The sequence below is a fragment of the Echinops telfairi genome, unplaced genomic scaffold (genome assembly GCF_000313985.2).
Source record: "Echinops telfairi isolate 266 unplaced genomic scaffold, ASM31398v2 ScPeMD7_70;HRSCAF=299, whole genome shotgun sequence".
Taxonomy (NCBI): Eukaryota; Metazoa; Chordata; class Mammalia; order Afrosoricida; family Tenrecidae; genus Echinops; species Echinops telfairi.
In genome coordinates, this window is record NW_022103968.1 from 52,932,081 (window position 1) to 52,958,745 (window position 26,665).

A 26,665-nucleotide genomic window follows, 5' to 3' on the forward strand; every position below is an offset into this window, starting at 1 on the left:
TTGACTCACTCAGCTTCCTGGTTTTCTAATTAAAGCTGGGCAGAGGTAGAAGCAGAGGGCAGAGCTAGCGGTGAGGCATGTGTGTGTCTTTGCATGCTTGAATGATGGCCACGGGTAGAATGCCGCCAAGACACAGCCCGGTGGCTCAGCAAATAAGCCGGTTACCTTGCAAATTTAGCTCCCTGTTGTACTGCCATTGAACTCATCGATTCTGTGTCATATTTTTCCTTCATTGGATTATGTTTTTATTATACTACATTTAATTCTGAGCTGCATTGAATGTGACCATTCAATAAATACATAGAATATATTTGTTGGACTAATCATAGTGAATTGAGTTGAGTTTAGTGTCTCAAGAAAAATCACTGCAAAGTATTCACAAGATATTTTCTTACTTGTGTTTAATGTACTCAAGCAAGTATCTACATTAAAATGACCCCAATCTTAAAGGACATACCATGAAACATTATTTTTATGATTATACACTTTTTCTAATAGCTTACCTCTTCTTGAAGTGGCAGAAATCCATATGCTTTCAATCAATCAAAATGTAAAATTCTAGTAGAGAAACCTCAAATTTCAGCAACTAAGAAGCATTTAAAATTTTCCCTCTCTACTCATTATTTCAAGAATGCTTGGTCTACACTGGATGGGGTTTTTTGAAGAGCTACATCATTTCCTCTTCCAAATTCAGAATTTATATGTAGTGTATCTCTCCCAGAGGTCAGTCAAGATAAAAGAATCCACACCAGGCATTTCAACAAAGAGAATTCAACACAGGGGATTGGTGAAGCAAATGTTGCATGTACAACATTAGCTGCATGGTCCTAACTGCTAAGAGATAGAGGGAGACAGCTGGGGTATCACAGCTCAGACACTTGGAGCATGAGCAGTGCAGAGCTGGGGCTGAGATTCATGGGAAACAAGGGACTCTCCCAACTAGAACCGGTGTCACTGAAGTTCAGAGAAGGAGTTCTACGGCTCTGGGGCTCACCTAAGGAGGTAATGCTCCCTTGCTGGTATTAGTCCTTTGAAGGAATGCATTGAGACAGTCTGGGATTGTAGAAATAAGCTAAAGACTGGGTTGACATGGACATGAACAGGCAACATACAGAAAGAGCCAGGTCTCTTTTACTTTCTCTCTGACTTCTACTCCTCCCAATTTACGGAACCCAACAGGAAGACACATGACAAATAAGACCTGTCATTCGCAAAGACCCATTCAAACTTCATCTCTAAGCAGAGTACAAAAGGGCAGATTTAGAGCCCCACCTGGGGCCCCTGACATAGAAGAAGGCTCTTGCATACGTGTGGCTGCAACCCCACTGGTTCTGCAGAGCCTAAAGCCCCAACACACCTGAGCACAGGTGTTTTAGAGTGGTTAGCAAGAACTTAACCCTTTTGACCTTTTCTCTTTTTCTTTTGCCACCTCGTCCCCTTTCATGTTGTTGTGATAAGGTGAAAGGTGTATGTATCACACATACTTAGGAGTTGATGGCATACCAAAACTTACAGACAGTTTATATATTTTTTAATAAATTGATTTCTAATATTGTCACTCTCATTAATCGGAACCAATCATGACAGTAGAGAACTCACCCATAATCTTTCATGCTATGGATTTGCTAGGAGTCCCTGCGTGGGGCAAGTGCTTAGCACTCCACGACTAGCCAAAAGGTGAGTGGTTAGAATCTGTGCAGGGGTGCCTCAGAAGATAGGCCTGGCAGTCTGCTTCCAAAATGTCACAGCCTTAAAAGTTCTGCGGAGTAACTTTTCCCTGCAGGCTCGGGGTCGTTATGAGTTGGCATTGGCTTGGGAACTAACAGCAGCCTATGTTGTGATGGGGAGAAAAATCTGGGAACTGCTGCCCAGGTGCCTTACTGTTCTTGGTTCTAGCAGGCCAGGGACTATGGAGATCTAGCTGGGGAGTTGAAACAGTTCTTCTTTGGTCAGAAAAGAAGCTGCAGCTCTTGGTCAAAATGAGGTGTAGAGATGATGGTGGATTCCATCCATTCTTGTGATTTAAAGATAAACAAACAAAAACTCACTGTCATTGCATCAATTATGGCTCACGGCGGACCTTCCCTATACAGTTAGAGCAGGAATGGCTAAATTGGTGAAAGGCCCCCACTTTACCAAAAGATTCGAGTTGTTGAGAGGGGTCAGAATGTTGTGGGTAAACACACAGTCTTGGGATGCTCTTGGAAATATTATTATATACATATGATTGAGCAATATATTATTATCCCTGGGAACCTTGGAAGATTTCCAATCTTGCAAACCAGATTGTGATAAATGGGGGGTGGGGAGTCCCTCCTGTGGGGTTCTTCTGGTCTCTCCCTTTTCACCCTGATACTTTGAGTCGCTGGCTCCTATCCTTATTTCACCAGACGACTTTTCTGGAAGCTGGAGAAGAAATGAGTGATCTACTGTGCATTATCCACTGATTCATTTTTCATGCAATGTGGTTCACGATTCCAGTAAATGTTTTCATTTTACAACAAGAAACAAGTAGCCGGCTCCTCAGTACATGTTACTTGTGTATTCGTTGGGTACTTTTGTTTTATTAATGAGTATAATAATGAAAGCGTGGGTTGTTGAAAAGAATCAATGGGTTTTTATTTAAGGCATAGCAGAAATGATACAATGCCTATAAATGCATCATTGTCACTGAAGGCCCTACGTGTCCAAACTAACCTCGGACTGGCTTAAATCAAATAGGGCCGTGCACTTCATAAAAATGTCTTTGTCAGCCTGGTTTTGCTTCCAAACCTATTCATCTCTGTCAGTTTTTAATATTAGTACCAGGCTCCTGGCCATAGTCCATTAGTACTATACTTAATTGCTCATGTTACAGATGATTACATACCAATATAAAAAGCACTAATGTCTCCCTGTCTCGAGACTGCGCTGTGTAGATGTCTCAAACTCAGCAAAGCTTAGGAAGCCTGCTCATTCTGGACTTCTCCTGCTGCAGATTCCTACCCAACTTCACTGTTAATTATCATGCGAAAATAAAACTAACTAACTAACTAACTAACTAATGCGTACTTCCTCTAGGGCAGAGCCCTGCTAATTTGAGTGTTTTCTTTCTTGTGTAACTCTTAAGATGCCCCAGATTGCTGTCTTTGATCAATAAAGGGCCAAACAGGAACATGGCTGCTTTTATGGAAGTCTCTTAGCTTGATTTTCAGAGATAGGAATTCACTTGAAAGGCTTTGTGTTCACGTGAGGATTGCTTTTCTCTTTAAAAAGAAAGAAAGAAAAATTAAGCACATGCAGAGGGGGGATAACAAAATTCTTTACACAGAATACCCGATTACTGGTTTTAATTTTCCTGCATAAATTACATGGTCTGTTTCTGTGGTGCACATGAAGTTGTTATTAGGGATTTTAAAAGGAGCATTAAGGTAAAAAGTACTTTATGATGTGCTTTTCAGAGTATTTAGAAACTCGAAATCATAAACAAATGTATTTGTTTGTGGGGGGAAATGAGCAATTACGCTTCATCTCCTGGCATACTTAATGCCTGACTTCAAATTCTAACCTTTTGCTTTTCCTGTGTTTCTTGGCCAAGACTCCCATGTGAATATCTGAGGTGGCTTCCTTACGGTGCTGGCTCAGGGTGAGCTGTGCCCAGAGAAAGTGCACTGGGGCTGAAGCGAGTAAATGTCAGCTAGAGCCTCCACCTTTCTCCTCTCAAGGTGGGGGGCAGAGTGTGGAACCTTCCTGTTGTGACTAAGACAAGGAGGTCTGGGGGGCGGGGGTGGGGGGTGGTGAATGGTTAAGCACTTGGCTGCCAATCGAAAGATTGGCAGTTCAAACCCAAACCCACCCAGCAGCTTTGTGGGGGCACCAGAGAGCGGGTGGGTCGGGCTGGTGATCTCTTCCTGTAACGATTACAGCCTAGAAAACCCTACAGGGGCAGTTTTGCTCTGTCACATGGGGTCACTGTGAGTTAGCAATGCTCTCAACCATGCTAACAACAAAACAGCAACCATGAGCTTTGAGGTAAATAGCCAAAAATATATCTAGTTCTAAGGAACTCAGCCAGTCATATTTGCAAAAGGGCCAAGGGAAAGTGAGATGCTTTACCGTTCTATTCATGGTCGGGACGTGTCTTGGTATATTCTTGCTCTATTTGGCACCATGGGAGTTTATAAATACTCAATTCAGAGAGCCACGCGCAGACTCTCAGAGAGGCACCTTGTGTGCCTCTAGACCAGTGCGACTCCAAGCGAATTGGCCCGGCCCCTCCATGAACGGTCACTAGCCCATGACAGGCTAAGTATAGGAACTGAGAATAAGTATGTTTACGCTTGCAATCGAATTTGCCAGAATAATCTAATGTGTGCTAGATCTAAAAATAAAAATGGAAAACTAATTTTGTAAGACTTTTTAAAAAAGTTCTATTTTTAAAGCATCAGATGGCAACACACTGGAAATTTAGGAGCCTTGTCTGGCACTGCGGGTCACTTGAGAGGCAGGCAGTGCTCTAGTGTAGCCAGGCTCAAACTCAGATGCTTAGAGAGGCCGGTGATGTGGGTACGTACAGTGGACCAGGTGAGACAGCGGGAAGCCGGTGTGCACAGCCTTGAGTGGAAAGGCCTACTCTGGGCTTAGACAGAGGCAATCCCCAAGCTTTGGACCTTCCATGTTTCTAAAATAAGTCCGTGTGTGAAATCCCTGACTTACAAATACAATATTGGTTCTAATAACTCTAAAACAATTTTAAGAATGTTAGACCCAAAAACTATGGGCAAAAAAAACAAAGCCGTTCCATTGCCAGGGTCCATGAGAATTGAACTCCCCTTGGGATCGGGCTGCCCAGGCTCTATTCAAATGCCCTGCGGTGGGCATGGAGTGGTGGTGCCACCGCACTCTTCTCCAAGTAAACACTCTTCCTCGTGCTAGCCGAAGGCTTTCGGGGTCTTCCCTTTGACTTTCCCTTGCCCCCAGGAGCTGTCTCCATCCATTTTCTCAGTGGCATGCCTGCAAAGTGTAGTCTAGCGCCTCTCTCACTTCAAGTTTTTGCCCAGTTTGCTTAAACGTTCTTATTTAATTCTACCAAGCTGTCGAACATGAACTGTGGGTCCTTCATCAGGTTGGCTTGCACTTGTGTGCCAAACCTCTCTGATATGTGTCCCTCCGAATACCCTGCCCCCCTGCCAGGGGACAGTGAGACAGAGACAGGGCCAGCCTAGCGAAGTAGCCTAAGTTACATTTGAAATTGATAAGAAGCCCTCTCTTAGCGATCCGCTTGCTTTTCTTGGGTAAAACAAATGTGCCCTTCGATCCGCTGCTTGCTTGCTTTTGTGCTGCTGCCCTCAGGAGCCAATCATTGTTTAAGGAAGATCCACCAGGTGCACTCTAGTCTCAAAGATAAGAAGAATGTATGACTCAAAGCGTTTAGAACAGGGCTGGCAAGTCAGGAAACGTTCTGGCTCCCACCTCCCCAGCGGATATTGCTAAGAGAACCCGATGCTATTCCTCCTGAGTCCAGGCGCACCCTCGGGAGCTTCCCCAACGTGGCCTGAGGGCAACCACTGTGGACGGACTGGAATTGTGAGGGTTTGTCGCCCTCAGCTTCCTCGTCCCGTGATCTGACCTGTAGGCCATGCACACCCGAAAACGAGTTGAATCTGTAACGTAATAAGAATCGGGTAAGTTAAAAAAAGACTCGGGTAAGTTATAGTTACAAATAATAAGGTCAAAAGAAATCCAGGGAGGAAGAGAGAATTTCCAGACAGAATAACCAGACTTTTGAAGCATCAAGAACGTGAACAGGACCTAGAAGACTGAAGGTTAGAACTTAGGGTTGATTATTTCGATTACCTAAAAATATATATATTTTTTAAATTAGCTATACAATCGAGACATAGCAATACATTCATTTTATAACCTTCCGAGAAGCGTCCCCAGTGTGCCTAGGATAGTATGGTAAACATATCAAGTGTTAGGAAATAGTGGTTGGACTGGAATTACATGCAAACCAAAAAAGATACTTTACTCTGGAAAATGTGTATAAGAAGATAGGGGATCAGGTAATGGAAGGAGCTGTCAAAAGAATTCCAAGGCAAATTTCAAAATTGGATCAAAAGTAGGTATTAGGGAGGGGGATTAAGGAGGTTGGTGCAAATGGGAGCTGATTTCAAGCAGTTCAAGAAGGAAGAAACCATTTGGAAACTGATTGTGGTTGCAGTTGTACAAAACCGCTTGATGTGATTGAACTATGGAATGATATCGCTGTACTGACTCCCAGGAAAATGGCTTGGAAGAGGGAAAAAGTAGGTATTAGTTTCAAAGGTTATCCTCTAGCCCAGGGTTTGGAAAACTTGAGACAAAAGAGCCACCCCTGTCACTCACAACAATTCAAAAATCATTGGACAACCATCCATATTTTCTACAAACAAATGAAATCACCGTTATCTGAATAATATCCTTAAGGAATTTTCCGTTTTACTTCAAAGCCACACGTCCATCCCGAAAGAGCCACATGTGGCTCGGGAGACGGTTTGCCGACCCCTGCTCCCACACATGGTTTGCCGAGAGTGGAGACCCACTCATGTACTCGGACAGCCGTTTGTGGTACTACTGCCTCAGCACGAGACCCGGCCAGTGATCCTTTCTGTAGCTTTGTGCCACGGCCACCCAGACCCCCCATCTCCCTTCTCCCCAAACCCACACGAGGCTGCAGCCTAGCCCCTCTCAGCACCCCAAACCAGCGGCTACCCAGGACGTAGCAACTCGATGTGATCCGGTGTCGGGTTTCCAAGTGTGTAAATCTTTCCAGGAGCCCATAGCCTCGTCCTTCTCCATCAGAGTGATGGGTGGATTTGAGCCACCAACCTTGAGGTTTTTGCAGCCCAATGCCTAATCTACAGTGCCACCAGGGATGGGAAATCAGACACGAGTTGCCCACAGTCGTATAAGCTGAGGCTGTACAGCTGCTCTTACACTGACCCCCATCCTCACCCCCACCCCCACTTAGCCTCCTAAAGGACCTGAATAATAGGGTCCAGTGTGAGCATCGGTGTAGCGTCTTCTTATCATCTGTTAAGAATTTCTCCCCAAGCGACAGTCAGGTCATTTCATGCACAGGAGCTTCTCACTGTACCTCACTTAGCATGCCTCAAATGCTCTGCTAACTTTCCAACGTGTGAATATTTCAAGAAACTCTTAAAAAGAAAAACAAAACCCTAGCCAGGCCCTGGAGTAGAAAAACTAGTTTGGGGTGTTTTTCTTTCTTCTTTTTTAAAAAATAAACCACCATCTTTGGAGGAACAACAAAACTAAATAATAATAATAATAATAACAAAATCCTATTTTAAAATCCCAAAATTTGCCTCCCAATGTGAGATGTAATTAATAGAAGTCGGAGTTTACACTGTTGAGTGTAAAAACACCCTCGGGCACAAACTAATCAAGTGTGCGTGTCATGCTGTAAACTACAGCAAGTTCTTTGTTTGGCCAAAGGAAAAAAAGCTTGCCCAACAGCAGTTTTTCTTTGTCAAGTTCCCTTTTTTGTCTCATTTTTGTCTTCACCCTAAATGTGCCCCACCCCCTCCCTTGAAACAGGCTATAACATTTAGAAACTTTTCAGGTCCCAGGTTTTATTGCTAGTTTGCATCAAGCATGAATTTGAATTTGAGAATAGATTAGTTGTGTGAGCCCCTTTTCTTTTTGATAAATAACAAGAGGTTCCTACTTATGATTTTCTGTCCTCGGGGCTTTATCATTAAGATTAAATAACTGTACTCTCAAGCATGCCACTGCACAAACATCTTTTCAATTATGTGAGTAACAGATGCCTTCACAAAGGGACTATTGAAAATCCAGAAAGCATGTTTCCAAAAGGAAAGGAAGGAGCGGGGAGGGGGAGTATCAGATGACAGAAGAATGTAATTGTTTACCATTAAAATATATCCTTAACTCCTCCATTGAAAACCCCTTGGAACATTTTGTTTTGGTACAAGTTACTACAAAGTTTGATCAAAATAGTAAATGCTCTGGGGGATTGTCAGACATTTCAGCAGCTCCGGCATCAGTGGGATCTAAATGCACGCGCCATAAATGGAATAGTTGTTTGCCTCCTTCTGCACATGCATGCTGCCTTCTTTCATGTGTAGGACCCACATCACGTGGAAAACTGTGTCCTTATCGTAGGCCATTACTCTTCATGAAATAATGTCCATCTGCCCTTGAAATGGGTCCAAAGCAACTCAACTCTGAGTTAGTCATTGTTTTCTCATTAAGAAGAGTTATTACTGCCAGCTTTTCACATTGGCACTGGGGAAGGCAGAGTAGAGATGGATGCTATTTACAGTCCGTGCCCTCTTGTGGCTATGTATTTAATCTCCGATGTGTAAAGGCTGCCTTCTGTAAGTGCAGTTATACGATCTTCCATGTGATCTTTGTTCAAAGGACACAGGACTAACTCCAAACAGCCGCAACAAAACCGAGCTTACTGCCGTTGAGTTGATTCTGACGCAGGGCACCCTCAGGAGGGTTTTCAAGGCTGTAAATCTTTACAGAGGCAGCTAGCCTCATCTTTCTCCCACGGAACTGCTGGTGGGCTTGAACCACTGCTGTTAGCAGTCCACCCTGGGGGCTGTAACACCAATCTAGACACTCCTAAAAATGGTGGAGAGACATCAAAGGGGCAGGGCAACCCAAGAACTTCATTGTGTGAGTGCGAAGACCATAGAACCAAGACCCTTGGTAAGTCGGACTGTCGTAGGCCCAGGATTCCTGGAGGATGCAGTTCTTGAACTTTATTGTGCATTCTCCAGTTGGGTGGAGCCAATTATATCACCTCCTTTTGGAGAATAACGGCTTGGTTTTTACAGGCATGATTTAAGAAGTATATTCTGTGCCAGCACCCAATCCATAGGCCTGCTTCTATTTGAGGGAGTTGGACCCCGCTGTGGAATGAGCCCATGGATACCCCTTAGACTTAGCTCTGTGGTTCTCAGAAAACGAGTGTTCACCCTAATCCCTTAGTTCCTTAGGAGCTTGGAATTCAAATAATCTAAGGGTGTTTCAGCACACCTATTTTCACTGGTGCTTCTCAGACAATGTATAAAGATGCACTTCTATCTTGATGAGTGGAAGGTAACACAGATTAGCCAAGGGAAGGCAGATACAGATCTGTGATTGGATTCAAATTTTGGCACTTAATAGATGTGTGCCTTTGACTCATCACTTAATTATTGAGCGCTGAACCTCAATTTCCTCATCTATAGAATGGGAGTAAAAGTACCTACTTGTGGAAATTTATTTTTGTGATGATTGAAGTTAAAGTATTAATAGTGGCATTAGTACAAACTTAATAAACTGAGAATGTTCTTGTTATAAAACAACAGAGTTCAACCAGAGTAATAAATGTTTGGGGGGATAGTTCTGGTGTTGGTGAATAATAATAATAATAATAATGTACCATGGACTGCCAGCAGAATAAACAAATTGGTTATGGAGAGATTACAGCCAGAATGCTCCTGAGAAGCAAGGATGGTGAGATTTCATCTCACTTTGGACATGGTCTCTGAATAAACCAATCCCTGGAGCATGATACGGTGCGTGGGAAACTAGAGGGTCAGCAACAAGAGGAGGAGCCTCGAGGAGATGGACTGACACATAGCTGCTCTTGTGCGGATTGCAGCCCACTGCCTTCAAGTCAGTCCTCCCTCAAAGGGACCCTGTGTCCAAGGCTTTAAACATTCTCTCTTGGAGTAGCTGATGGCTTTAAACTGCTGACCTGGTGGTTATCCATCCATCACTTACCTGACAACATCACCAAGGCTCCTTAGGATTCCATAGACCGGGAAGTATTTTGTTCTGTTGTATATAGAGGGCCAACTTTAGTCAGAGCCAACTTGAAGGCACTTAATCTATATCTATCTATCTATCTATCTATCTATCTATCTATCTATCTATCTATCTATCTATCTAATCTAACCTAACTGCAACTTCAAGTTTGTGTCTCCACGCTCCCACTCCACTGTTCATCCATGTTTTTACAGCCTGTGCAATCCCAGTGCAGGAGACCTGACGTCCCATAGTACACACATGATTATGAAAGTCAAGCTATCATCTTGCCGAGTTCCATTAACATGTACCTCTCTTTCTTCTTCTAGCTTAGAGTCATGGTCACTACTGAACCAAGGAGAATGGTGTCAGAGTTGTCAGGGGTGCCAAGAACAACTTTCCTACCACCTCCAGGGACAAATAGAGAGTGTGAATGCCTTCAAAAAGTTTCCTAATTTGTCTTCTCCCTTAGTCGGTAACGAAGGCCCTAATGATCTGATCATTTTCACAAAGGAAAAAGCCTTACTGAAAGCAAGTTGCCAGGTCTTGTCAATCGTATGGAACCTACACCTGTGAGGTATCATTGCATTGGCTTATGCTGCTTTTCCCGACGTCTTTTCAATGGAGAAGGTAGTGCGTATGCCCTTACTTGTTCATGGGCAAGCTACGTCTTGTGTACAAGATCTAGTGGCTTTCTTCCTGCCGTTTTCTTGGCTCAGTTGGGTTCTGCTTACAGGCATGTTCACGGTCCATATCCCAGCCTGGCACGTCCCTCCAGGGGTGCTGTTCAAAGCTTTCAGTTCTCCAGTCTCGTCTGCTGGAAGGTGAAATCAGAAGCCTCTTTGTCTCAAACTCTTGGATGAGTGGTGTTTTGCTGCTCATCCTTTGCCCTCTCTTTTGGCGGCTACACGGAAACTCATCCCATCGAACTGGAGGTTTTTATCAAGAGCCCACATCTTCTGGCTTTTAAAAAAATCAGCCCAAATGAGACTTGTCCCCACCGAGGCAACATTCTTACTTTGCCATTTTCTGCACTAGTATTTTCTGTTCATCCCCATCCTACCCACCACAAAGGCTTATTATCTTCCATTTTTATACTCGCAGTCTAGCACCCTGGGAGGTGAACAGTATGTGAGATACGAAACTCTAGTAGATTTGTTAGAATCTTAACCAGGGTGTGTATAACTTTTCTTCAAAGGGGGAAAGTATACCTTCGTTTCTATTGGCCCCATATTTGGTGAAAGATTGCTTCCCACACTTCACAGTGAAGTTATAGTTTCAATTTCTGGCTGGAAAGGGAGACTGTCTGGCCAAGCCTTAGAATTCATCAGTCCTGGAATCAACTAGGAGGCGTAATGGCTCCATTTGGGACCGCATCAGGTCCGAAGCTGCACTGGAACCAATATGTCATTGCTTTTCTATTGTCACTGAAAAACCTGATCGTCTAAGAATAGAAGCAGCATTTTGACCCGACATGACCACCGGTTCTATTTCCCTCTGCTCCTCAAAGCATCTGTTCCAAGGGCAGCAGCGCACCTTTGGGCCTGAATTTCGCCTCCCCCTCCCCCCACTGGTTCAATGATACCACAAAAGTGCCCATAACATCACAACAATGATTAGATCTTTGACGGTGGGGTTCAAATACAGTCCCACAGATTTCCCATTCCCCCTCCGCTTTCTGGACTGACTCCATTCCAGACACTATTATGATATCATTTCCCAGACTCCTGTACACAGATAGAGCCTCATCTCCTCATGGGCACTGTCTGCTAAATGTTTGGGCCCAAAACTTCAGTCGCTCCATGCAAGCATTAATCAGTGCAGGAGACAGTAGCGGTTACTCGTTCCGATGAGATTTGACATGATTTTTTCTCTGCTTTGGGGATGGAAGAGGAGTGTCTCCTCATAAAGATGAAGCATCTCTTTTTCTTTTATATGAAATGCTAATGATAAGGACATGTGCGCTATACATTTCCTTACAGGACACTGCTGCTTTCTGTGGAGAAAGAGAAGCAGGGCCCTGGAGAATTGCAGAATTTGTAAATATAAAATTATCTGCCATGGTGTTTAAAAAAATAATAATAAATAGGAGAAAGAGTTGGCAGGTTACCAGATTACTTACATTACAGTAATAGTTTTGCTGACCCCTGACCTCTGCTGTGGGGAAATGTATTGAATTTTTCATAATGTCAGCTGACACAGATCACAAAACCTAGTACACCGAGCACTGTTATTTAACTGGAGATGTAGTAAAGCCAAAATCTTTCCAAACGACTGAGTTTGTATATGATGATAATTTAGTGACTTGGGTACTAATAAATCAAGGCTATAATGCCATTGATTTGTTAATTTTAACTTGGGTTGATTTTAAGTCATCTTTATTTAAAAAAGAAAGAAAGAAAGGAGAGTGGAGGGGGGAAAAAACCTAGCTTTTCACAGTGACTGAATTTAATAAGAATCTCCATGATAGCAAAAGGCTCCCCTACTGTTTCTGCTTTGGGGTGGAAAATGTTATTCTTGTATTATTCCTAGGGAAAAATAAAATCTCATGCTGCTACAAATCTTATGCCAATGGAAAGATGTTATTTTTTAATACTTGATGCCTTACCTATTTCAGAGGCATTAATGGCATCGTAAATAAGCATTTTGCTAATCTGAAATGTGAAATCAGAATAATAATAAAGACCTATTTATTGGCCCAGCTTTCAATCCCCAGACTAGATGTAGATCAAGGAAAACAGGGGGCAGGGGGTGGGGAGGGCAAATCTCTCTGGATTTTCTAATGAATATATTGCTTTCCTTCCCCATTTCTTCCACCCACCTAAAACCCAGCCCTCATTTTTAGAGCTAGAGACCACTGAAAATATTTCTTCAGTGTAATGAGTTCTGAGGGGATGGGGGTACATTTTTGCTTTTATCTGTACAGTTCGGAAACGGATTACATCTTTGTTGTCCTACAAATACTTGAGGAATAACCATCAGCAAGGCACAGTCATGTTTCATGATATTAAATTCCTTATCATTGGGCAATGCTGACCCTGTAGTGGCTCACCGGGTTCAGTGGACCACATGGACGCTGAGTGTTTAAATGCCCCGAAACCTATAATCATGCCCTGTGATTCTCGGCCTGTGAAAACTTGTAATACTGCAGTAGTAAGGTCCTAGCCTGTCGGGTGATGATGTTGTACCCTAACAAGCTACCAGAAAAATCTCCACTTGCGCCCCAAGAAGACCGCTGCAGGAAGCAGTGGTTGTGTGCGCGCCATGAGAGAACTGCCCTGTTCCTCGTCACTTGTCCTTGTTTCTACTTGCTTCCTTTTATCTGCCGCTGGTCTCCTTTCATTTGGGGGAGTCTTTATTTATTTATTCGTTCATTTATCTATCTTTTTAAAAACTCTGGGCCATTATAATTATCTTTCAATGATTTAAAAGAAGGGAAAAATGCCTTTTCCTTACACTCTGACACATTCACTCAAATCCATTCACACATACCCTCACACATACACAAACCCTCACTCATCCCGAATCTCTCTCTCTCTCTCTCTCTCTCTCTCACACACACACACACACACACACACACACACTCACGCAAATACATGCACACGGCTCTGGACAAGCAGCATTTGTGTTTGGATTCAGTTTTACCTTAGTCATGCCTCTTTCCAGATATAAGAAACATTTAATTCCAGATTTCCTGCTTCTGGCTTTAGGCCTTTGACCAGCAAAGTGGAATGTACTTTTTACTGCTGCGGCCGGCCAGCTGCTGAGTTGAGTGAAGAAGAAGGGGGGTCGGGGATAAGAAAAGGGGAATGGGGAGAAGAAGAAGAACTAGAACGAGAAATTAGCCTGCCTTGTGAACTTGTTAGAGAAAATGGAAATCTATCTAGAAAATGGGGTAGTCACAGAACCAACAGAATCCAGAGGCAGGAGTCTGCTGGGGCCGACTCTCTGCTTCCTATCCTGGTCCCCCCACATGCAGAAACAACGCTGTCATCCCTGGGGTTACCACCTCGATCCGAGAATGAAATGGAGGGGGGGGGAGAGGGGGGGTGCTGTGGCCACAACAAATGGTGATCATTGGAATATCCAGGCTTCAATGCTCCTTGGGTTCCCATGGCAACCAAACAGAAGTAAAACAAGCCTATCTGTCCCAACAATTACCCCCAATAAGAATATGTTTTCATTAAAGTCAATTTAAAATATTTTCTCCAGTTTAAAATTTTGAATGCATTCTGCCCCTGGACAATAAAATAAAATAAAATAAGCCCAGTCTGCTTGATGTTGAAGGGGATAAAGTCCCTGGCAGAATCCAGCAGATAAAAGGAATTGGGGGTGGGGGGATGTTGGGGACTTTACAGATGAAGAAGAACACATTCGAGTATGAACAAGATTGCTTTTCCTCTCTTCTGCTGATACTCTTTATTATATAAATATTAACTGTAATATTACAGTGGGAAGCAGGTATTTGGCAAGCATATATTATTTTAGTATGTCTACATAGAGAGAACAGTTTCCAGTTTTAGCAGCTGTAACATGTTTAAACTCAGTTTGTAATGGGATCTGAAGATAACTCTTCCCCATGGGCTGTGTTGATCTTCGTGGCTGGCCCACTGCCAGATTTGGGGCTCAAAAGCATTATTCACGCCTCCTTGCACTACCTTGTCTGAGCATGCTCTGTAAATGAATTTTGTTTCTAATATGCTAAAATTGGGATTTTATTTTCCCATCATTTACGTGGCATTTTATTGAAGAGGGAAATATTGTGATCACACACATCCCCACGTGTGCACCCCTAGACTTGAGCAGTGGGCATGTTTAAGTAGTTGCGATCCAAATTGCATCGTTAGAAACCAATTTGAGGATAGCTAACAAATACCCAAACCAAAAGAATTTTTATTTTGTTTTGTTGTATTTTTTTGCCTGGGAGTCTTTGTTTATAAAAATAATTAGGAGTCCCAATATTTGAACAGATTTATGTTGTTTATAAGCCAAGTACATTTTCTTCATTGAGTCAACTCGTCTTATTTAAAACAAATTATGTTTGCTGTATGAAAGTTCATATTTTTTAAGGCTGCGTCTTGTATTAATCCCACAGTGAGTCATTAATCATAGCAAATGCATTATAAAAACTTTAATCACTGAAGTTGAAACTGAGATTGTAATGCAATCCATCCCTTTTAATTACATCAGCTCTTTTTCCCTTTCAGATCAAGAGCTACGGCGCAAAGGGAAAACAGATTAAAACTAGAGCCGTTTGATGTACCTCTTTTTAAAGCAATTTTATATAATTACGATTTTCAGCCCTCCGCTTCTCAGGGCTGGGGCGGTCCGTCCCCCTTTCTTCTCACTGAGGCTCCGTGCCTTTGTCTTTCCCTGTTACCCCGAGGAGACCCTTCGTCCTGGACCCCCAGCTCCTGGAGGAGCGCGATAAGACATTTCCCTCAGTCCCACTGCTCTTGTCTCTCACAGAGCCTCGCATCTGTGTCTGGTTTACACTTTGACGTCAATGAAAATACGGACTTTGTGGACACGCGAGGTTCAATTTTCACCTTGAACAAAACTGAGGGCTCTTAAGCATATTATTTCATCTTTTTTGGATCTTGTTTGCCTTACCTATTTAGAGGGGGAAAACCTCATAAGAATGGTATGGGGGTTCTATGGGATATTTTGCATATGGGACGCTTACTAGTACCTACTTAAATATAAGCTTCATGTGGCCAAGGACTTTGCTTGTTTTCTTTACTGCTGTATCTAGGGGCCTACCAAAAACTGCCTGGCACATAGTAGGTGCTCAGTAAGTAGTTGTTGAGGGACTGGTAAATAAATGGCAGACATTGCTATGAGGAGGGAACCCTGGTAATGCAGGGCTTACAAGTCGGGCTGTCATCCAAAAGGTCAGCAGTTCGAAACAACCAGCCATTCCTTGAGTGGACGTCTAGGCTTTCTATGCCCTTGAACAGTTTCAGTCTCAAAACGCACGTGTCCGTTCCATCCTGTCCTATAGACTTGTTGTGAGTTGGTAGCAATGTGATGGCAGTGAGTTTGGGGTGGTTCTTTTTGTTTGTTTGTTTGTTGTTACGAGTCCTTGAGTTGCACAAATAGCTAAGAACTAACTAAAAGGTTGGCGGGTTTAACCCACTCAGACCTCGCCAAAGAAAAGCATGGTGCTCTGTAGCTGAAAAGTCACCACCATGAAACCCCTCAGGAGCCAGTTCGACTCTCCGCCCTGGGGTCCCCAGGAGTCAGAATCACTGTCAAGCAACTAAGAACAACAATCGATATTGTGGCAATGTCATTGTTGGCCATGAGCCAGGCGCCGTGGGCAGTGAGCACGATGCTATTAGCCTTGTATACTCCCATTGGTACCATTCCTTGGTCTGTAGGCTCACCAACCCCAAAGCAAGTCCTTTAGAGGAGGAGGTCAGTTCACCAGCTACTGATTTCATCATGGAAGTTGACTGGTCAACCCTGGCCTTGGCGTCGAGCACCGCAACCATGGGGTTGCAGGTGGAGTCGTTCGATGAGTTGGTTGGGTCGAGAAAAGAAAGCAACCCCCCTTCACCGCAGTGCTACTGGAATGACCTCAACTGATCAACCATTTATCCTGTGATCCTTTTAGATTAATCCTCCCATATGAAAGGTTTATTAAAGGAGAGGAAGATAAGCCCCTGCCTCCGGTCAAACCTCGGAAACAGGAGAACAGTTCACAGGAGAATGAGAATAAAGCCAAGGTATCAGGAACCAAGCGCATCAAACAAGAAAACCCCAAGAGCAAGAAAGAGAAAGAGAATACCCCGAAGCCCCAGGACGCATCAGAGGTGAGTTGCCCTCCTCCAGAGAAAGCTCTCTGGGGGGATGTGTCCTGCCTCATGGCTGTATCCCCACAAAGCAGATGGCTAGAATAAGAAAACAAATCATCTCAACTTGACAATTTCCCCGCTCTGAGTTTGCTCAGGGGCCAAAATGGAATACAGAGCATGGGTCTGGGACAGGCCAAGCATGGAAGCCAGAGGAGGCCATAGGTCTGTCAAAAACTGACACCAACTCTAGAAGAAGGCAGAGCTCATCCCACTGAAACCGTCTCTGCCGGGGATGGCCGCCCGGCCATCTTAGAGCTAGTGGGTCGGAGGAGTTGGGGTAACTAAATGCCTTTGGGTGTCTGGGAAGCGAGGGGAACATAGAAATCGAGGTCCCATGACTCTCTGCAGGACTGCCTCACCTACTTCAGAGGCTGTCCCCTGTAGTTGACCTCGACACAACAGCCCTGAGTTGAGAGCTATTTAGAAACATCTTAAGTACATATTATTTATAGGGAAATTTTGAAATGGGTCCTCAGAAACCATTATTATCTCTCACATTAACAGGTATTTAGTTTCTGAACCTTTTAAAACAAGCCCCAGTTCCCCGCAGCCCCTTTGATAGAAGCCATTACTGTCAGTGTGGACGTAGCCATAGAGGCTGATCTGGGCTCTGTTTCAGCATGAATAATAATAAAAAAAGAAAACCCTGCTGCCCGTAATAAAACTCAGCAGCCACATTTGGAGACAGCATGTTCTAGGATTCAATCCCAGAGGGAATTTTGGTCCTTATATTAAACATCCCCTAAAAAATCAGGTTCATAATGAACACATAAGAGACTCCCTAATTAAACACTGGCTGAAAGCACACACACAATACACACCACCCTCCCTAACTAGAAATTAACCTGCCCAACTGACTCCAATGGAAGAGATAGTTTTAATACCAAGAAGAGAGTTTTGTTAGTTTTTGTTTGGTTTGGAGGGTTTTCTTTGTTGTTTTAGTGTTGGGGTTTTTCTTGTTTTGTTTTGTTTTGTTTTATTTTGGGAGGGGCTTGATTATTTTAAGCACTAGAAATTAAATGGGGTAGGGCAATGATACAGAGATTTCTCAACATCTGAAATCGTACTACATAAATGGCCCAAAGCAAGGAAATTCCAAGTTAAGGCCTGCATTCCAGTCTTCCTTTATCCTGTGGGCCTGATGATTTATTAGAGATTTCTGATCAGTGCGTCCTATTAGATTCCATTTGTACAGTGCTGGTAAAGTACCAAAGGTCAAGCTGAGGACCGAGGAGGCTGCTGACCTTTGAGTAGCTCTGCTTTGAGGATGAGGTTTGAAACAGTGGGTTTCTGAGCTGTGGGAGAACTCCTGGTCTGTGCATACACTGAGCCTATCAACTTGGGAGATTGCCTTTCCCCAGAATGGTACCTGGTGGGAAGAAGTGAGCTCACTTTAAAAGGCACCCCAAAATAAACCTAGGGTTAACTATAACAAGTCACTGGTGGGGAATTTATTAAAAACACCTTAGCAGTCTATTGACAGAAATCCCTAAAGACCAAACAGTTCCCTTCAGGGAGGTATCAGTGTCTCTTGCCTCAAAAGGTTGTCATAATCAGGTTATCTGAACTAGGTGGGAATCTTACACTCTCTCCAAGGATGGCATTGATAATAAGAATGACTCTCTACCTTAAACATAGACCCATATTATGGATTGAGTATAGTTCTTCTCATTTATTATCTTGTGCATGTGTGTGTGTGCTTAGATTTCATTGTTTTCACTGATATTTCCATTGTTTTTCATTTTCGGTGATCTCAACTCAAAGCAGTGAACTCAATGGAGACAAGAGGGCTTAAAGCCATTCTAGTGAATCCACTATCTTTAGGCAACTCAGATTCAAGAAGGGATCACTGAAAATACTGAGGCCGATCATAACATGCCATCCAAGAGAAAAGGATCCCTTACTGTTTGGGGTTTTTCTGCCTGACTTCAAAGGTCACCTCTACACAGTGAGAAGAAGAACTACAGGACTCCTTGTAACGAAATACAGAACCTCATTGGGGTTGTAAATCTCCTGTAGCTCCACATTAAATGACAATCCCAGCAAAAACTAGCCAATTAGTTGCAATTTGCCTTTCCCCCTTGCCTTTCTCAATTTTTTTCTGTATTTTTAGGTAGTGATGTATAAGTTCAAGGGACCAATGATGGTTATTAATGTAGAACAAGTAATGATGCTTGTACTAGAAACTGTAACTCTTAGTAACCACCGGACACCCCCCCCCCAAAAAAAAAGACAGTAAACAAAGTGTCTTAGGAATAATAAATAAATAAAGATGTCTTTAAGTAGATTTGGAGAGAAGCATCTATAAAATAGGGATGATTCCTTCAATCCTTTGTCCTTAAGCATCCCTGTACCACAATCTTCAGTCTTGCCCCAAGAAACTAATGCGATTGAGACTTCTTGTCTGAACAGAGAAGAACGGATGAGATGGGATACACGCCCCCGCCCCTCCCCAAAAGCCAGCTCAGTACAACTGCATTGTGTTTGCCTTCCACTGTGATACGTCAGGGCGGAATGACAGCAGTTTTGAAAGGGCTTTTACTCAGCTGTGTCACAAATGGAAAGTTAGAATAAGCATCGAAGATCAGAGTTCACTTGGCTACATAATATGATGAATGGGTCGAATTGTGCCCACAACTTCCGTCCACAGAGATGCATAAAGAACGCTATTTTGCTGGCTGTAATTTATTTCAGTGAACAGAAAAGCTGTATTTATAATGTTGATGCTACGCATTGCTTGAGTTTGGACAACTTTGTGAGCACTAATCGACATGTTGGTTGCCACGGCCTAGAACAATTTGGAGTGTCCTCTCTCGGGTGGGTCGGCTGCTGTTTTGTCTGCCTAATTGTTCCACATTTGGCATCATCAGTATGTGCTGTGGCCCTAGATAAAGATTACTAGTAACACTCAGCATCACTAACCATCAGTACGTTGTACTGAGCACCTTAGGAAGGGTTCTGCTCTCTGAAAGAAAGGCCAGGAGTTAAAGTAAGTTGTTTGTTGTTTACATGGAGTTGGTGAAATTTTTGAAAAGAGAGACGCTTTAAAAAAAATCTTTCTCTGGAGTATCATACAAGACAACATCTAATTTAAAACCTATTTGGATAATTGTCTGATTTGACAACCTCAGAATTAAGCTATATATTAGAATCAAGGAGCGATATGATTATATACCATCAGTACATAGCACTCTGCTATTTTGATAGGTGTCTCATAAGGGACTAAAACAAATGCGCGTATTTCCCCTAATGTTTCTGTAATTTAAATTTCTTTGTTTAGAGCTTTGATTGGAGAGTAATAACGCTCTACAGAAACCCTGTGAGCTGATTGACAAGCATCTCTTCATGAAAAAAAGAAAAGAAAGCCCCCCAAAACTTGTGTGTAATATTCTATTGCACAGCAAAAAAATAAAAATAAGCGTCAATGTCTTTGCCTTCCTTCTGACTGTCTTTTGAAATATTTCATCAGGTGTCATCCGAGCACGAGAAGGAACCAGAGACTTTAAACCAGAAAAGTGTCACAGAGCCGCTCCCCACGACAGATAAGAAGAAGAAAGCGGAAGTGCACCAGGATTCGGCATCAAGGCCCCCAACGTCCAGATCACACCCAGAGAAGGACAATGAAACAGACCAAGTTTCCAGCAGTGAGCAGGCGGCAGAGGAGGGGCCAGAGAAGGGCCCTGCACCTTTGCTCCCAAGTGTACCTCTGGCCCCAGAAAGGGACCCAGCTGTTCTCCCAGCAGCTGGCAAACCGTCACTCACCTCCGCCAGTGCCCAAGTAGACTCAAAACAAGAGCCCAAACCTTGCCGTTTCACAGAGAGCCCTGACAACGAACTCCAAGAAGCAACCAGCTTCCCAACAGCACAGCCACCCTCGGCCAACGCACATGAGATGGAAGAGGGCAAATTACCAGCGATGGCAGACTACATCGCCAACTGCACCGTAAAGGTGGACCAGCTAGGCACCGACGACATCCACAACGCACTCAAGCAGACACCAAAAGTCCTGGTGGTCCAGTCTTTTGACATGTTTAAGGACAAAGACCTGACCGGGCCCATGAATGAGAACCATGGACTCAATTACACTCCCCTGCTCTACTCAAGGGGCAACCCAGGCATCATGTCCCCATTGGCCAAGAAGAAACTTCTGTCCCAAGTGAGTGGGGCCAGCCTCTCCAGCAACTACCCGTATGGCTCTCCCCCGCCTCTGATCAGTAAGAAGAAGCTGATCGCCAGGGATGACCTATGTTCGGGCTTGTCACAGGCTCACCATAGCCACAACACTGACCACCTGGCAGTCAACCGGCCCTCCGTGATCCAGCACGTCCAGAGTTTCAAAAGCAAGGCCTCTGAGGAAAGGAAGACCATCAATGACATTTTTAAGCATGACAAACTGAGTCGATCGGACGGCCCCCGCTGCGGCTTCTCCAAGCATCACCTGAGCCCCCTCGCTGACTCCTACGTCCTGAAGCAAGAGATGCAAGAGGGCAAGGATAAAGTATCAGAGAAAAGGGCTCTCCCCTATTCCCACATGCCCAGCTTCCTGGCCGACTTCTACTCGTCTCCACATCTCCACAGCCTCTACAGACACACCGAACATCACCTTCACAATGAACAGACATCCAAATACCCTGCCAGGGACATGTACAGGGAATCGGAAAACAGCGTGTTCCCTCCCCACAAACACCCAGAAAAGCTGCATGTCAATTATCTCACATCTCTGCATCTGCAAGACAAAAAGCCGGCCACAGCGGAAGGCCCTCCCACGGATGATCAGCCAACAGATCTGAGCCTTCCCAAGAACCCGCACAAACCAACGGGCAAGGTCTTGGGCCTGGCCCACTCAGCCGCAGGGCCTCAGGAGGGCAAAGGCATCTCCCAGTTCCAGGTCATAAGCAGCCAGAGCCGAGACTGTCACCCCAAAGCCTGCCGGGTCTCGCCCATGACCTTGTCGGCGGCCCCTAAAAAATACCCCGAGTCACTTTCGAGAGCAAGAAAGCCGCACCATATGAGACTGGAGAATTTCAGGAAGATGGAAGGCATGGTCCACCCCATCCTGCACCGGAAAATGAGCCCCCAGAACGTTGGCTCGGCCCGTCCTATAAAGCGCAGCCTGGAGGACTTGGACCTCGTGATCGCCGGGAAAAAGGCCAGGGCGGTCTCTCCCCTGGACACCTCCAAGGAGGGCTCTGGGAAGGAGCAGGCCTCTGAGCAGGAGAGCGACGGTGGCAAGGCGGTGCACGGTGGGCATTCTGGGGGTGGGGTGGAAGGCCACAAGCTTCCCCTCTCCTCCCCTATCTTCCCCGGTTTGTATTCCGGGAGCCTGTGTAACTCGGGCCTCAACTCCAGGCTCCCAGCTGGCTACTCTCACTCTCTGCAGTACTTGAAAAACCAGAGTGTGCTTTCCCCGCTCATGCAGCCCCTGGCTTTCCACTCGCTGGTGATGCAAAGAGGGATCTTCACGTCGCCGACCAATTCCCAACAGCTGTACCGGCACTTGGCCGCCACCACCCCTGTAGGAAGTTCGTATGGTGACCTTTTGCACAACAGCATTTACCCCTTAGCTGCTATCAATCCTCAAGCTGCCTTCCCAGCTTCCCAGCTGTCCTCTGTCCACCCCAGTACAAAACTGTGAGCCCCGGCCCTGGCCTGTGTTCCCAACTGGCGTGGCCGACCGAGTGTCACGCGCTTACCCTGGGAGGATGCCGTATGGAATTAGAAGTCAGTATTCCTTCTAATCTGTGGGCGAGAGCAGTCCCAGCCAAAGGGGCCAAGAGGTGAGGCGACCATGCTTGGTTTTTCTGGGGTGACTCCTGCCTCGGATGGCCAGTCTTGACCCCTTTCCAACATGGAGCTTCCTGCACTCCCGGGCCATTTCAAAATTGCAAGTGGGTTCTGAGAAGGGACTTATGGGTCCACAGAAAGAACTTACAGGACCCCAGCAAATGGCCAGACAGCAATCTGGGGAGGTGGGGGTGAAAGAGAGGGCAGGCATTTCAAAGGAAGGGGCAAGGAGGCTGGCAAGCGTATGCCAAGGGATGCCCCTCTTTTCTTCAAACTCTCCAAGGTTCCAGCAATGCAATGTATAGTGAAACTTCAATAGACCTTTCCTGTTGACACTATTACACAATCCAGAGAAGTAAAACACTGTTAAATTGACTGTATATATTTGCTTCTTGAAAAATGAAAAACAAACAAAAAAACTACCCGTATCACTGTTTGCTTACCTAATTTATACACAGGTGGTTTCATTTTCACCCAGTTCCCTTGTTTTGTTTTGTTTTTAATTAAACAGTATCGCTTTTGTGTGCAGGTCTTTTTTGTTTGGGGTTTTGTTTTATTTTAAAGGCTGACTGACTGTCCTCGTTGCTGATGTGTGTTTATCGTTTTTCCACATCTTATCATTTTGAGCAGCTTTGGGTGGTAAAAGTTATTGTTTACAAATTGAAGCAACTGATTCTAGTGGAACAATTGGAAACAAATCTCTCGAGCACCCCCAGCGCAAAGAGCGTCCCTCTGCAGATGTGCGACTAAGGATTTTGTTCCACCGAGATGGCAGGGTTGAAAGAGCTTATATGCTGCTTATGCGGCCACATGCTTTGCTTTGAAGTATCGGGTGATGTGAAAATATTGAGCATTGTACTCACCTTATCTAGGCTGTGAAACTGCCCCACATACCAGAGGAACCATAAAAACAAAAACCTCATTGGCAGCTAGTTGCTGAATAGCAAGAGTCTAGAGGACATATTTGTGGGCTGCACAGATATTTTAGGAATTTCAGAAATTAAAAAAGGAGCCAAAATGATTTACATTGGCTTTGGCACTGATCCCTTTCAATGGTCAGGGGAAGGGGGTTGGGAGAACAGGGCGAAGCTGAATTCTCTGGAGGCCTGAACACCAGATACTTTCCCCGAGACCGGGGTCTTTGAAGTCAAAGGTACGGGCAACCTTGCCTTCATCGATTGGCTTTATTCCCAAGAAGGAACCTCCTCGCAGGTCACATCTTTGGGGATAATTGGCTTACTGGAGTACCCATTTCAAAAACAGTTTGTCATCTTTGGTTTTGTGGGCCGTGAAGTTTGTGTGTGTACATTCACATAAGGTGGCTTGTTTCTTTGGCTTTCTTTCTTTCTTTCTTTGCCTGACAAGGCAGTCTACTTTCTGATTTCTTTTATTGTTGAGAATAAATGGTCAAGCCATCCATGCGGTCAAAGGGTGTGCAGAACATGTACTGCCATGCTTGCCACTTTATCCCATGTGCCGCCGAGATGTCCCATCCAGGTGGATCCATTTTCTAAGTGTTAATAGACTCGATCAAGAGAGAGAGGGGATTTTGTTTCCAGGTTCCATCTCTGCCGACGACTGCGTTTGACTACATTCGCAGTCCTTCCATCCGTGCCCTCCCTCAACACTACCTATAGACAATAGGACCATAGCTAACCAAGTCTTTTACCTCTGAGATAATGAATGCTATGAAAATTGGTGACAGTTTTCCCCATTGAAATAGATAACTGCAAAATACTGAAAACTAACAGTGAAACCGAGCTTCTTAAACAAAGCCCTGCATGCCATCCATTTGTATTGAAATGTCTCCATGATATGAAGCCAAATATCCGATGTAACATACTCAATACCCAAAGGTGGAAACAAAAGAATGTAGAGATCCAGTGTTAAGAGTTCCATTTGCTTCAATTAATTATTTACCTTCCTGTGGAATAATATATAGAGATAGATATATTTAATAGAACCATAGATAGACTCGTAGGCTTTAGGTTATAAATGTGTGAGTGCGGATTATCCTGCGATTGCACACGCTAGAGGGAGAAAACGAAAAATCTCAATTCCAGCTAGCAAGTGCTGGCCAGGACACATGGAAGAGTTGCACTAAATCGAATGGTCCCAGAATTGGAAGAACAAAGAGACTTAGGTGTTTCTGCAGAAGACCTGGGCTAGGTTGTATCTGGCTTGCAGGAGTTCGTTTCTCAAAGACAAGGGAGGCTGGCCCTGTTGGAACTCACCTGTTCCTTGGGAAGAGGAGGGGGTGGGGGGCTGCGTTTCCCCCCCTGCAGTGATTTCAGTGTGGTTTCATCACATTGGAGTCGGCCCACACCATCTTCAAACAATGGGAACATGGTCTAGCTTGGGTTTCTCTCATCGCTTCTGCCTGGGGAAGCTCGTACCCTCAGCAAAAACAGGGCAACAAATACAGGGAAGCGAGGGTATATACTTTCCCAACAGAAGCCGTGTGGTGTTTGTTTTAAAACTCTGAACAGACATCTTGGAAATCTTTCAAAAAGACCACTCTTCATTGGCTGAGAGCTACTTTTTTATTTTATATGATTTTATTTTAAGTCTTAAATAGGGCTTTGTTTGCATTGTTTGAGTTCAAGGGGCCTTATTGTTGGATGGAATTGCACAAGCCTTTCTTTGTGCAATCTAACCATTGTTATTGGTAGTTTTGTAAAGGAAGCTGTGGAATCTAATTGGCAGTGGAGTCATAAATATATTTACTGAGTGTGACTTCCAAGAAATGTTGAAATTCAAAATGCACTAAGTACTTGATTTATTGAGGTTTGGAGATTTTAAATAGTATTTTTTTTTAAAAAAAACTTTCCATGCAGCTTCTGGTTTAGCTTTTGGCAACATAAAACAGAGCCCAACCAGCTGAGGTCAGAAGGAAGCGTTCTCCTCGGAAGCGATTCGAACTCGTAATATTTGCCACAGGACTGATTTAATTTATTTTCTAGCTAGAAGCTCTTTAGTTCACTCGTTTATCAGGGCATATTACAGAAGGGTTTGTTAAAACTCAGTGTTGACTTTACAACTTTCGGACCTGGTGCATGAATTCTCAAGTACTGTATTTCACTGTGTTGGTATGTCTGATGGAAATTTCAAGGTGATCCCACAAAATATATATAAATATATATATATATATTTTATGTAGTGTGCCTTCAAAGAGAACCATTTATTTCTCTTCACTTGTTGTTCCACAGAGTCACATGTGGTGGTGGTCAGCCAAGTCCCATCTGGTCCAGTTTTACTCTTGTCCCCGTTTTAAAGAGAAATGGGAACGGTTTCGCCCTGGCGAGACCCACACCACTGAAATGATTATCTTAAGCACTTAAACTCCGGTGTTGGCTGTTGATGTGTTTGATATTCTGCTTGTCTCCCCATGGTTGAAATATGTCTGAAGAATAGCAGCATAATCTCTTGGCTGTTTATACTTTTTAAAACTTTCCTGTGTTGTAAATATTGTATACTTTTGGTGACTCCAGCTATGTACCCTCTATGCTCTGTAAGGTGATTATTTGTACATAGCAGCCTGGCCCAGTTATATTATATAATTTCCCAATGGAGAGGTTATTGAGTAACCTTTGCATTCATTTAAACACTACCAGAAGAATGCTGAGCCAACTATAAACACTCGATTTTGTATGTTTTCCAAATTGTACTTATTACTGCTTTTGATACTGTATTACGTGCCAATAGTTTCCCAATCACATAGCAGGCAAGAGATATTTTGTACTTTTTGATCCACTGTAATATTTAATAAAAAATGTTACTATCTGTTTCCTTTTGGGTGTGAGTACTAATTCTGTCGTGCTTCTAAGGAAAGTGGTGGTCTCACCAGATGGCTTTCTGACCCAAGTTGGATAATAATAGGAATAGTACTGATAATGCCTGCCCTTCATTGAGAACCTGCCCACTGCATGTGTTATCTGTCATCTTCACACCTTGTGGAGATTCTGCGCTGCCCATTTCACTATTGAGAAGATGAAAGCTTAAGGCAGGCCTCTCCACTTAACCCAAGATCACTAGGCTGACTAATGGCAAACTCGGAACTGAAGCCCAGGGACCGTTAAGTCTGGGCACTTGTATGGTGCACCTTGCTTCTATCCTGGCAGGCAAAGCCTCTGCTTCTTCATCTGTCTCAACTGCCAGACACAGGCGTAGGATCTGGGACTACAAGGGAAAATAAGAGACAGAGTGTCTCTGGA

At 44.0% G+C, this 26,665-nt stretch overlaps 1 protein-coding gene across 3 annotated transcripts in view; it reads left to right on the forward strand.

Annotated features, from left to right (window-relative positions):
• Positions 1-26,240, forward strand: part of ARID5B (AT-rich interaction domain 5B) — a 200,589-nt gene extending 174,349 nt beyond the window's left edge. For all 3 annotated transcript variants that reach the window (XM_004701110.2, XM_045291272.1, XM_045291273.1), the window contains 2 exons: positions 16,427-16,625; positions 20,137-26,240. In XM_004701110.2, coding sequence (XP_004701167.1) covers positions 16,427-16,625; positions 20,137-22,302 — 2,365 coding nt within the window. In that variant the 3' untranslated portion in view covers positions 22,303-26,240. The remainder of the gene's footprint in view (positions 1-16,426; positions 16,626-20,136) is intronic.
• The last annotated feature ends 425 nt before the right edge of the window (positions 26,241-26,665 follow it).